This window comes from Microcaecilia unicolor, chromosome 1 (assembly GCF_901765095.1).
Source record: "Microcaecilia unicolor chromosome 1, aMicUni1.1, whole genome shotgun sequence".
Classification (NCBI taxonomy): domain Eukaryota; kingdom Metazoa; phylum Chordata; class Amphibia; order Gymnophiona; family Siphonopidae; genus Microcaecilia; species Microcaecilia unicolor.
In genome coordinates this window covers 301,288,598-301,302,347 of record NC_044031.1, presented here as the reverse complement: position 1 = coordinate 301,302,347, position 13,750 = coordinate 301,288,598, and the positions used below count along the sequence as shown (strand labels likewise).

At 46.2% G+C, this 13,750-nt stretch overlaps 1 protein-coding gene across 1 annotated transcript in view; it reads left to right on the top strand.

Moving 5' to 3' along the window:
• Nucleotides 1-13,750, top strand: part of PHLPP1 (PH domain and leucine rich repeat protein phosphatase 1) — a 588,343-nt gene that overhangs the window by 314,956 nt on the left and 259,637 nt on the right. The window contains exon 3 of the mRNA XM_030207564.1: nt 12,028-12,153. Coding sequence (XP_030063424.1) covers nt 12,028-12,153 — 126 coding nt within the window. The remainder of the gene's footprint in view (nt 1-12,027; nt 12,154-13,750) is intronic.

Here is a 13,750-nt window from a genome sequence, read left to right as displayed (position 1 = left end):
TTTTGCCTCTACTACCTCTTCAGGAGGTTGTTCATGTATCTAGCACGCTCACAGAAGAAGTATTTGATCTGATATTACATTTTTTTTTTTTTGTTACGTTTGTACCCTGCACTTTCCCACTCTTGGCAGGCTCAATGTGGCAGGCAATGGAGGGTTAAGTGACTTGCCCAGAGTCACAAGGAGCTGCCTGTGCCAGGAATCGAACTCAGTTCCTCAGTTCCCCAGGACCAAAGTCCACCACCCTAACCACTAGGCCACTCCTCCACTGTCTATCATTAGTAAATGAGTTACATCAAACCAGATCACAATACAATCTATTAAATATATATGTATATAAGTATTTATGTGTATGTATATGTATGTATATATATATATATGTATACAAATAAAATATTCAATAAAGTCTAAACATAAATTGCAGTAAAAATTATAGCCTTCATTTTTTCCCTCCAAAATGAAAGCTATTTCTTAAAAATAGCTCCACAAATGAGAACTAGTGCTTTCAAAGGCATCCAGTTAATTTTAAAAATCTCAAAGGGGGCAGTTGTGACAAACCTGGATATGCATTAGTTGATAACAGGCCAGGAGTTTGACCCAGATATTAAAGGATGCCTTTGCAATACTATTTTGAACCTTATTTTAACTTCAGTGGGAAACCATGTAACTGTTTTGTTGAAAGAGCTTACTGATCACTGTTCCCTCAAAGTTAGCAGCCATGTTCTGGAACCTAAATAGCAAGATTTTCATATTCTAAAGGGAAAGTTGACAAATTAGCCAAAGATGATAAAAGCAAGGGCTAACCACATGAGATTTGCAGTAGAATTCACACATTTTACCCTTAAACTTAACATTTGGTTCAATATCAAAGAAGGATAACCAATAATCATTGGAGATGTACTCATATTTGCTCCCTGCTAGAAACACGCAGTGCCTTGTTTTTCTTTCATTCCTTAAAAAAAAATTTTTTTTTTTTGATTTTTAAGGTTTTAAATTCAAACCATTTGCATGCAACTGATCAATTATGGGCAGGCAGTATTTTGACCTGGCTCCTGCTGTTGCTTGTCCTTGTGACACAAACTACCAGTTGTATAACTGTGATCATGTATTCCAAATAGCCTTTCTATTTTCTTGGCTAATACTGCAAGATTTATATTTAATAACAGTGCTTTTTTTTGTAGAAAAAAAGGTGCCGGTACTCATTGTGGGCGGGGTCTCCTCATATGACCCCACCCCTGTTATAGCCACACCCACATTAGCCACACCCCTTATACCAGCCATGGTGCATATAAACAGACACCATTGAAAATATTATACTAGTATAGGAGAAAAAAATAACGTGATTTTTTTTCATTATAAATAATTTCTGTAAGTTGTTACAACTCCAGTATACCCAGTGCAAAATAAGCCAGCCAATGTAAATTCTCAAATTGGACATATTCCAGAAAATAAAATAATTTTTTTCTACCTTTGTTGTCTGGTGACTTTGTTTTTCTGATCATGCTGGCCCAGTATCCGATTCTGCTGCTATCTGCCTTCTTAACTCCGTTTCCAGGGCTTCCTTTCCATTTATTTCTTTACTTTCCGCCTTTCTTCTTCATTTCTTGCCCTACATCTGTAAGTAAAAGCAGGGTCCTCCGCAGACTTGACTATCCAGTGGATACAGCTTCTGCCTATTTTCTTCATGTGCACTTTTTCTCCTCTCTTCCTTTTCCTTTATCTCATCTCCTTCCTCACTCTTCCCTCCGTTCCCCTCCATCCATGTCCAGCAACCATCCTCTCCCATGCCCTCCCCTCCATCCACCCATGTCCATCAACCCGCCTCTCCCCCTGCCCTCCCCTCCATCCACCCATGTCCAGCGATTCTCTTCTCTCCCCTGCCCCCCCCTCCAGCCACCCATGCCCAGCGATTCTCCTCGCTCCCCTGCCCCCCCTCCAGCCACACAGGTTGTCCAGTGGATTCTTCAGGGTAGGCAGGAAAGATCCCCAGTCTTTCCTGCCCGCTGCCGGCACTGACTCTCCTGCGGCGCTACTGCATCGCTCTTCAAAATGGCCGCCGAGACTTACAAGGGCGGCCGCCGAGACTTCAGCAGATTTTTAAAGAGCGATCCGGTAGCGGGGGAGGGTCAGGGCAGGCAAGACTGGGGATCTTTCCTGCCTGCCCCAAAGGTTATCAATAGAAATCAAACAAAATAAAACATGGAAAAGAAAATAAGATGATACCTTTTTTATTGGACATAATACATTTCTTGATTAGCTTTCGAAGGTTGCCCTTCTTCCTCAGATCGGAAATAAGCAAATGAGGTAGCAGATAGTATATATGAGAATCCGTTGCCTTCTTCAGGTATGACTGGGACCCTGTAGCTCGGGGGAGGGAGGGAGGAGAGTTGGCTCCAGCACACCACCAGATGGACCTCACAAAAAAGGTGCCGGTACGCCGTACTGGTGTGTACTGGCACAAAAAAAGCACTGATTAATAAAGGGACTAAAATGGATCTTTGTGACATCCCAGAGTGAACTGGGACCACATTAGACAACTTCCTGTTCCAAAATAGTGTGATCTTTCTGCTAAGTATTCCCAGGGGTTTTTTGTAGGAAAAAAGGTGCTGGTACTCATACCGTGCCAACTTTAAGGGCGGGGTCACTATGGCTCTGCCCCATAGTAGCCACACCCCCATATTAGCCCCATCCATTTTACTAGCCATGGAGCATATAAAAATGTAGCATTGAAACTAGTACACAAGTCCCTAGGCCTAAAACAAGAACCCTGAAGACTGATTATAAACTAATAAAGATGTAGACAAAAAATTAGCTGAAACCCCCTAAAACCAGACTCTGGTATGCAGGATAACACCAGAAAAACAAAACAATGTTCTCCTTGCAATAAAAATAGCAGGCATAAATTTCAAATATTCCATTCACTATATTGCAAATTAACAACTACAAATAAACAAAGATGTGCCCACGATTGTGAAATCGATATGTGAGAAGATACTGGGAGAGCAACTAGAGTCAGCAGAACTTTTGTTTGATCGGGCTCATAGAGCACTTGGAAAACCTAAGGACAACAAACCTAGAGATATAATTGCGAGATTTTCTTCTTATGTGCTTAAAGAGAAGGTGTGGCTTAAAGCGCACCAAAGTCCGCCTGTGGAATACAATGAGGCAAGGGTGTCCGTGTACCAGGACCTCTCTTTGTTTACTTTAACACAGAGGCGAGGGATGCAGCCAGCGCTGGAAATTTTGCAGAAGGAAAAGATCTCTTTCTCCTTTGCCTTGAGCTTTGAGTTTAAGGGTAAGCAGTTCAGGTTCCGCAGGCTTGCGGAAGTGTGGAAGTTCATGCAAGAAGCAGGTCTGACTACAATGGTGGTACCTTCGGGGGACATGGCTCCTTCAACTCTAGAAAAACTACAGCAGTGGAAGAGAGTTTCTCAGAAGTCTAAGAAGCAAGGCGCCAAGTCGTGACTCTGACTGAAAGGAATTTTTGTTGCGGATGTCCATTTAAGTGGTGAACACTTTGACTCAGTGTATTAACCCTTTCTTTGAACCTAGGAGCATCCAGAAGCTGTGTTGGTATGAGACTAGTTTGAGTTTAGGAGGGGGGGGAGGAGGACTTGGGACTGGGTGAATATATAAGTAATGGGGGGAGGGGGGGCGGTACCGGGGTATGTAGAAAGGCTCGGGGAACCGTTTGGTCTCTGTTGGGACACTTTTGGGGGTTTTCCCATTCAGGACCTAAGGGTTTTGTCTGGTGGGGGTTATGAATGTGAAGGGTTTTGGGGGACTTAGGGGGGTGACTCCCGTAAGGGAGGGAATTGGGCTGGACACAATAGGAGACATTTACATGATTCTATTAGGAGATTAAAACTGTCACAAACAAACGAGGGTACTCAAAAAAGGGAAGTTAACAGTGTGATGGAGTGGGATAAACTGTATTTGTTTTAAGAGATGAGTGTTGACTTGAAAATATTATCCTACTAGTAAAAAAAGGCCCGTTTCTGGCACAAATGAAATGGGCGCTAGCAAGGTTTTCGTCAGAGCGCCGCCACTCACCCCTGCACCCCCCAGGGTGCCAGCGCTCCTCCCCTCAACCCCCCTACCCCGAGGTCGTAGCCACTGCTCCCCCTCCACACCCCCCCTCGAGGTCGCCGCCGCTCCCCCTCGCCCTGTATGCCCTTCCCCCCCCTTTATGGTTTCAGGACCCCCTTCCATCCGCACCTCACTGGTCTCAGGACCCCCCTCTCAGTTCTCAGCACCCCTCCCCCTCTCATCCCTGGACCCCCTTCCCCCCCTCTTTCTGGTCCCATGCACCCACTGTCAGTGTCTGTGGCCCCGCAGTGCAAGCAGGACGTGTGCTGCAGCTGGTGCTCCCGTTCTCTGTTGCGCTGAAGCTGCTGCTCTGTATATGCAGAGGCTGAGCGGTAATATTTCCCAGTTGGACTCCTAAGTGGCTAGATTTAGAACCTGTGAGCTGCTCCCGAGTGCAAAGACTGGTTGAAACGAAAGTTTGTCTTTCGTGCTCCTATGTGAAGGGGGACGTGTGCTGCAGCCTCTCCCCTTCATTAGTGCTGGCTGTTGTAAAAAAGAGTGAAGGGGAGGACAGACGGAAGCAGTTTCAGGCTGCCTTAACCTTTGGTTTTGCTTTTGTTTCAGCTGTTCCTCTGGTCCCGCCCTCATTTCCTGTTTCCGGAACAGCTGAAACAAAAGGCAAAGCAAAGGTTAAGGCAGCCTGAAGCTGCGTCCGTCCATGCTCCCCTTCACTGTTTTTAAGAACAGCGAGCATTAATGAAGGGGAGAGGCTGCAGCACACGTCCCCCTTCAGATAAAGCGGATATCTCGGCCGGCCGCCTCAAGTTTCCGGCAATATGACAATATCAGATCACGCCTCAGTGTGGGTTTCCCTCTCAAGCATTAGGGCGGAAGTGAAAGATAAGAGATGGGTTTTAAACGCTAGTTTATTACAGGAAGGTGAGGTGGTGGAAGGCTATAGGAAAATGCTTAAGGAATACCTGGAGTTTAATATTGACATGGGCCCTGCGCTGCCCATAGTATGGGATACTATGAAAGCAGTGTCCAGGGGCTACTTCTTACAGTTAGCTAGCAAGCGCGCTAGGATATGTAAGGCGCAGATAGTGGCCTGTTTGGAGAACATTCACCAACTAGAAGCTCAACATAAGGCAAGTTGGTCACCGCAGATCTGGCAGGAGTTAAGGAGGGAGAGAATGTTATTGGATTCTATATATTCTGAACAGCTTAGCTTGGTACAGGCAAAATATAGGGTGGGAGCATACGAGTTTGCGAACAAAGCCGGTTGTCTCCTCGCTATTTGAATATGTCGACAAAAAGTCGATCGTCTGATTAAACAGGTGCAGAATGGAAGGGGAGAGATGTTAGGTAATTCAGTACAAATACGTGAGTGCTTTGGAAAGTTTTACCAGACTTTATATGAGCAGGAGATTAACCCCTCTACAGACTCCATTGGGAACTATCTAGCAGATTGTGACCTTTCATCTTTGACTCAACAGCAAAGGGCATTATTGGATGCGCCAGTTACCCCACTGGAAGTGCAGAAGGCTATATGTAGCATGCCTTCCTATAAGTCGCCAGGATTCCCTAATGAGTTCTATAAAAGGTTTGCGCCAGAACTGGCACTGCTTCTTGCAGATCTGTTTAACCAGGTGGGAGTTGGTGGGACATTGCCTCCCTCAATGATGGAGGCCTGGCTAGCAGTCATACCAAAGCCCGATAGGGACCACACTGAATGTGGTTCTTACAGACCTATCTCTGTTTTAAACGCGGGCGTCAAAATCTTAGCCAAAGTGCTGGCAAGTCGATTGGCACCCTTGCTTTCAGTCCTGATACATCCAGACCAAGTGGGTTTTGTGTCCCATCATAAGGCAATGGACAATATTAGGCGTACGCTTGACCTCTTGTACCTTGCAAAGAGAAACCAAAAACCTCTGTGTCTGCTTAGTTTGGACGCAAAAAAAGCCTTCGATAGGGTTCACTGGCCTTTTATGTATCAGGTACAGGAGGCTATGGGATTTGGGGTGACCTTTAGAGGATGGATACAGGCGTTTTATAACTCTCCTAGAGCCTGTGTCAGTGTCAATGGGAGTAACTTGGACCTGTTCCCGCTTTTCAGAGGTACCCGGCAGGGTTGCCCTTTGTCCCCCACTCTTATTCGCCATGGTCATGGCACCCTTTGCTTCCAGGGTACAGTCGGATCCAGAAATCTCGGGCACTCGAGTGGAGGGTAGAACACACAAAATGGCCCTTTTTGTGGATGATGACGTCCTGTATGTGACTCGCCCGGTGTCCACGTTTCCTCGACTTAATAGTATCATTGATGACTATGCAGTGGTCTCGGGGTTCAAGGTGAACATGGCAAAGTCTGAAGCCCTAAATGTAACGCTTCCTGAGGACATGGTGGCGTCCCTGAAAGCGTCATTTTCTTTTCGGTGGGCTAGTAAGCACATTAGTTACCTGGGAGTGAACTTGACCTCAGACCTCTCGAAGTTGTTTTCGGCCAATTATAAAGATCTGGCTAGAAAAATCGCGATTGACTTGGAAAGGTGGGGGGATTTGGGGGTTTCTTGGTTCGGCAGGATAGCTGCTGTTAAGATGAATATTCTGCCACGTCTGCTATATCTATTCCAGGTGCTGCCTGTGATGATGCCCAGACGATTTCTTGCCTCTTTGCAGGATCATATAGTGAGATTCATCTGGGCGGGTAAGCGTCCTAGGCTCTCGCGTACACTTCTCTATCAGGACAGGAGGAAAGGGGGACTGGGGGTTCCTAATCTCACCTGGTACTACAGAGCGGCACAGGGGAAGGTTGCGGTTGAGTGGTACCAGGATTATCCAGATAGACAGTGGGTACAACTGGAACAGTACTCTATTGGTTTAAGGCTGTTAGTAGCTCTTATGTGGCTTCCGAAGTCGCTTAGAGTGCAGGAGGGCGAACCATGCCCATTGGTGGGTGTTACTCTGCACTACTGGGATAGTTTGTTTCTTAAGAGTCAATGCATCCTATCGCGTTTATCACCAATAGCATATAATCCTCTGTTCTTGCCAGGGAATACGAAGGGGGTCTTCACTAGATGGTATAGGGAGGGTGTTAAAACCTGGGGCCAATTGTTTGAAGAAGGCTCTTTGCTTTCACTTGAGGCGCTAAAGGCAAGATATCCGGAGGTGCAGGTAGATGACTTTGCATACAATCAAATATCTAACTTTCTTAGAACTACGGCAGTTAGATTGGTAATCCAGAGGGATAAGTTACCTCTGGAGGACATATGCGAAAAATGTCAAACTTCTCGAGGTTTGATTGGCTGCTTGTACAGAAGTGTTAGTGCCCGGGTTCCCAGTTATAGCCATCACAGGAAAGGTTGGGCAGACGAGCTTGGTGTAGTCCTAGGGGAAGCGGCGTGGGAGAAAATAGAATGAGCAGTGGCGAAAGTGTCCACCCATGTGCTGTCACGGGAGAATGCAGTGAAAGTGCTGTACCGTTGGTACCTCACCCTGGACCGTCTCCGACGGATTTACCTGTCCTCTTCTGGTCTTTGTTGGAGGGGATGTGGCCAACGGGGAACAATGGGCCACGTGTGGTGGAGTTGTCTGAAAGCCAGAGCTTATTGGAAAGCGATTCATAGCAGGCTGCAGCTTTGGGTGGGTTGTCCGATCACTTGGGCACCCGAGATTTTTCTTTTTTCTGTAAAACCGGTGGGCCTAACTTCCTGTGAGCAAGAGTTGGTGAGGCATGCAGTGGGGGCAGCGAGGGTGGTATTTGCATCTCAATGGAAACAGGGGGGGTTCCCTCGGTTACAAGGTGGTGCAATAAGCTGAGACGTGTGCAAGATGGAGAGACTCCTAGCAGAGCGAAAACAGCAGAAAAGTAAATGGTACTCGATATGGAACTTCTTTATCATCGGTGCCAAAAGTGTTTAGTGAGCATTAGCGGAACTTCTTTATCATCTGTGCCAAAAGTGTTTAGTGAGCATTAGCGGAACTTGTTCGGATGACAGTGATGAGTGATCCTTTGTGGGTTGGTAAGACGGGGGGGGGGGGGGGGGGGGGGTGGGATGGGTAGGAAGGGGGGGGGGAGTAATTCATAACCTATAAAAATTTTAAAAATTTAATGAAGTAAATCGAGGTAAATCTTTGGATGTTGTAAGCAGAGAGCTTTGCGTGTGTCAGGTGTCCTTTGTTTGACTTGATATCTCTGTATTTGCGTAATGTTGCTTTGACTTCAGAGCCCATTGTTTTGTATAAATGTTCAATAAAGACTTCATACAAATAAAAAAACAAAATAAAAAGCACAGCTACTATCTTAAAATAAAATTCTTTTTTGTACCTTTGTTGTCTGGCCATGTACTTATTTTCATTTATGTTGGTCCCAGTTTGTGGTTTCTACTTTCCTCATATTTTCTTAACTCTATTGCCAGGATTTTCTGTGTCATTTTTCTGTCCTCCTTTTCCTTTCAGCTTTCTTCAATTTTATTTTCTACCTTTATCCATGTTTAGTTCTTTCTTACTATCCAATCTACAAGCATTTCTCCCCTTGCCCCCCCTCCATTCAGCATTTCTCCCCTTGCCTCCTCTCTCCTCATCCAGTATTTCTCTCCTTTGGTCCCCTCTCTCCTCATCCAGCATTTTTCCCCTTGCTGTCTCTCTCCATCCAGCATTTCTCTACTTGCCACTTATCTCCCCATCCAGTATTTCTCTAATTATTCCTTGCCCTCTCTCCCCATCCATCATTTCTCCTTTTGTCCCCTCTCTCCCCATCCATCATTTCTCCTTTTGTCCCCTCTCTCCCCATCCAGCATTTCTTCCCTTGTCCCCTCTCTCCTCATCCATCATTTCTCCTTTTGTCCCCTCTCTCCCCATCCAGCATTTCTTCCCTTGTTCCCTCTCTCCTCATCCATCATTTCTCCTTTTGTCCCCTCTCTCCCCATCCATCATTTCTCCTTTTGTCCCCTCTCTCCCCATCCAGCATTTCTTCCCTTGTTCCCTCTCTCCTCATCCAGTATTTCTCCCCTTTGTCCCCTCTTTCCTCATCCAGCATTTCTCCCCTTGCCCCCTCTCTCCATCCTCACCTCTCTCCTTGCCCCTTCTCTCCCCATCAGAATTTCTCCATTTTGTCCCCTTTCCCCATCCAGCAGTTCTCTACTTACCCCTTATCTCCCCATCCAGTATTTCAATACTTGTCCCTTGCCCTTTCTCCCCTTGTCCCTTCTCTCCTCATCCAGCATTCCTCCCCTTGCCCTCTCCCTCCATCCAGCATCTCTCTTCTAGTCCCTTCTCCCTCCATCCAGTATTTCTCTATTTGTCCCTTCTCTCCCCATCCAGTATTTCTCCCCTTGTCCCTTCTCTCCCCATCCAGTATTTCTCCCCTTGTCCCTTCTCTCCCCATCCAGTATTTCTCCCCTTGTCCCTTCTCTCCCTATCCAGTATTTCTCCCCCTGCCTCCCCTCACCCCATCCAGCAACTCCAGCAGCAGAAAAATCAAGAACAGAAAGGCGCAAAGCCACACTGCTCAGACGCTGTCGGCTCTGTCGATCCCCTGCCCTTCTGATGTCAACTTCCTGTTCCGGGGCAGGGGATCGGCAGAGACAACAGCACGTGTCCTAGCACTGCAGCCCCGTGCTTGCAATGCTGTGCCTGCAGCGCTGCTGGTGCTGCTTCTTCTTGGAGTCGGATAAACATGTGGCCTGGGGAGATGGTGAGATGAGCAGGCTAGAGAATAAAAAGGTGCCGGTACGCCATACAGGTGAGTATCGGCACAAAAACAAGCACTGAGTATTCCACAAACCACCAAGAGGTCTACTGTGCACCCCAAAACACTGCAAGCACTGTAAACGATGGCCTTGGAGTACAGTAACAAAGGGTGCTACAAATCTAATTGCAGTCAGAAGGCATCAAAACTTTCTCAGAGGTCACACTCAAGGAATCCTGAATAGCCAATAATAGAGTTGCAGTGTTTGCTTGAAAGCCTGACTGAACAGGATGGAATACTTGAAGTAGCCCCTAAATCAGGGAGTGGGCAATATGGCTCTCGAGGGCCACAAACAACCTAGTTGGGTTCTCAAGATTTTCACAATGAATTGAATATGCATGAGAGATTTGCATGCACTACCCCCATCTATGCAAATCTATCTCATATATATATTCATTATGGATATCTTGAAAATTGGGGTATCTAGAGTCTAGGATCTGTGAGCTCAGATTTGCAGCACTCCCAAGAATCTCACACACAAAATAATCTTGTTTTAAATCAGGTGATAGTAGCATTGTACAAAGCTGTCTGGACAGGAAATCCTTTAACTACCGTGAAATTAAAAGCCAGCATGCATGTGGTTTTTGCTACACTAGTTCTTTGGTGTTTGTGTACCTTACTTGTGACTGTGGGTACCCTACATTAAGATATCGTTATGCTCAAGTTGTATAGATATTTTCTTTGCATTCCAGAGAGCCTTGCATTTGGGTCATACACACACACACACACACACACATTTCTGCTGTTTCAGACACAGGCCTTAAAGTACCTTGTGAAGGGCTTGTTAACTCATCTTCTTGGGAAAGTAAGAGGGATAAATTTGGCAAATTTACAAGATTCTATCCTGTGCCCTGGAGTATTCAGAACAAAAAAAAAGTCAGAGTAAGGGTCAGAAATATTAAATGGTGGTTATTTTTGTATGTATGGGGAAAATACTTAATATATCTGCCATTTAATGTTAGTGCTGTACAGGGCCGCCGGAGCCGGGCCCGGGACAAGGCCGCCCACCCACCCGAGGTCACCAGGCCCCCCTCCACCCGCTATCAGGCCGGGCCCTCAGAACTAACCTTAAGCCTCCTTTCACTTCGCAGCAAGCAGCGGCAGGGCAGACCTCTCCTTCTTCCTTCCGTGCCCCGTCCTCGCGGACGTTACGTCAGGTGAGGGCGGGACAAGGAAGAAAGGAGTGGCCTGACCTGCTGCTGCTTGCTGTGAAGTGAAAGGAGGCTTAAGGTTAGTTCCGGGAGTGATGGAGGGCGGGCAGGCGGCGACAGAGGGCGGGCCAGGTGGCGCCGGCGCCGGGCCCCCCTGAAGGCCCGGGCCCCAGGACTTTTGTCCCCCCTGTCCCCCCCTCTCAGCGTCCCTGGTGCTGTACTATATATTAGCACGTCCTCAGAATAAAGGATGGGTCTTTGAAGTATGCAGGCTATCCACAGCCTTTCACTCTTCAAAGCAGATGTATTTGAAAAGCTGTTTCTCTTTACGTTGTGCTAAATGTCTGTCTGTGGTTGGCTCTTAATTACAAGATATGTGCCTGCTGATTTTTTTTGGTTTAGTGTTTGTGTTGTAAGAGCTTTTTTGTATCTTAATTCTTTGGGAAAGTACCACAATTGCATGTCTGTAGGGTGAATTTAATTAAACATAGACATTTACAGTCCACTTAACCAAAGACAGCGTGAGGTGACTAATGTATGTTTGTCTTCTATTATCTCCACAAAATCATTTACAGCATAGGAGCCCAACTTTGCAGAATGATTGGGGATGCTAAATCCAATGGAAATTATTCTTCCCTGGATACAGTCAAGGAGTTTCCTCAATATTGGGGATGCTCATTTTTTAAAATGGTATCAAAAAGTCTGACAGTGATTGATCTCAAGGCTGCAGGTGGGGATTTCCAAGTTTCAGGACCCCTTCCAATAATCATTTTCCACATTACCAGATTATGCTTCCCCACATTTGATACAGTACAGGCATATCTTAAGCCTCTTTTGTCATTAGCATTGCAAAGTTAAACACTATCAAAAGCATACATTTTGTGGTTTCTCTTTCTGAATGATGGGTATATTTGCGTTTAGGTTGGGGAGTGGAAGAGGGAGAGTAGCTTCACACTGCAGTGGTAGAGGCTTTCTTTTGTTGTTGTTTGGTGTTGCTGTGCTTGTGTAGTTTTGGCCCTCCCCCACCCTATCCCAAAGCCATTTCCACCTCCTGGAAAGCCCTGGCAGCCCCACTTTACGTTCTCCATTCTCTTTCTCTTGTAGGTGGAAGAAGTGAAGAAGCACCAGCACTGTCTGGCATTCAGTTCTTCAGGAGCTCAGAGCCAGACCTATTACATTTGTTTCGATACTTTTACAGAGTATTTGAGATGGCTGCGACAAGCCTCGAAGGTAAGAGTAAAATTGGACTTTTAGGGGCTGATGGAGAAAGCTTAGCAATGCAGAAAGGGTTTCAGTAGTGCATTTACTAATTTGCCATCCCATGGCATGCAAAAAACAAAACAAAACCCAAAAACCACACCTTTGCAGGGTCTGAGGCAGCACACAAAGGATGATTGAGAGAAGTGGGTGTCGCCGGCACCTCCTCTCTCCCTACAACCCGACTACCCTGCCCAGATACCTACATCAGCTCCCTTGTGGTCTAGCAGCCCCAGCTCCCCAGTGATCCAACTTGGACGGTGACCCTGCCTGTCCCCTGCAGTTCAAAGATTTCTCTGGTAATCTAGTGGCTCCCCCTCCCTCCCCTGAACCCAAAATCTCTTTTCTCAAACAAAAAAATTAAATCCCTGGTGTATAGTGGAACCCTTCCACATCCAATACTTCGCCCCAGCCAGTCCGATGTACTTATGTGAGAGGCAGGAGTGATACCCACTCACCCCTTCCTCCAGCGCCACCATCTTGAAAAACGGCAGTGCCCTGTGCGGTGTGTCCTAGGTAGGCGGAGGGAGGAGTTGGGGGTGGGAAGGTGCCACTAGAGATTTAAATTTTTTTTTCCATGAAAGGGGTTAGGGTCTAGAGTAGGGAGGAGGAGGGCCACTAGACTACCAGCAAAATCTTTTGAGGAGGGGGGGACCCGTCTACACAAATGGTATGTGTTGGGGTTTTTTTCTCACTTCCTGTCAGTGTCTGAGCCAGTCACCACTCAGGCAGTGACATTTTATCAATGAGTGATTTTAATGCAGCACTAATTTGCAAGCTCATTGATTATAGCATGCCAAGGTATTTTTTGTGTGGTATTTTGCAGCTCTACTTTGAGGATTACTGCTTCTCCTCCTTAGTGATGTCTTCTTGAGTGGGAAATAGGAGCATGGGGTATTTCTAATGAAAGCAGGAGCTCCTTCATGTGGACACCAGTGATTTGTCACTAAAGCCCCTTTTTGGTTTCTTGGTTCCTGCAGATAAGTGACAGAACAGGTTAAATTGGTTTGTTTTTTTTGTTATTGGGGGAGATGGTTGATTAGTGGGGCCATTCTGTTGTTTGTTTTAGACTTTCAGTTGTTTAGGATGGTTTGGCTCCTGAGTAAAAAAGGTAAATATGGCATGGGAGGTGATAGGACTGCAGTGCTGGAGGACAGACCTGTGGTGGAAGGCCCTCATTCTGTGGGTCCCCCCCCCACCCCCCCCCCCCCCCCAAGGCTGAGGTTGGGTGGTGATGGTGGGTAGGCTTATTGGTGTTGGGGAATAAGGGGGAATATGAGGGGTGGGGGGAGAGAAGTTCCAGCGTTGAAAGTTGCATGGGGTTTCGGAAACCCTAACTCATCTCTTACAATCTTGGCATTAGAATGTCTGTTGTTCTCCGTTACTAGCTAGCTTTGGTATTTATAACCTGCCTTAATACATTTTTTTGTGTGTGTCTCTAACATTTTTTTAATAGATTTTTGTTTGAACTGGAATAACCTAGCTGTTTTGACATTCCATTTGTAGGTTATTTTATGGTTCTAGAATTCATTTAACTTGTAGTATTTGTGTTTCTATTTTCATCCTGTAT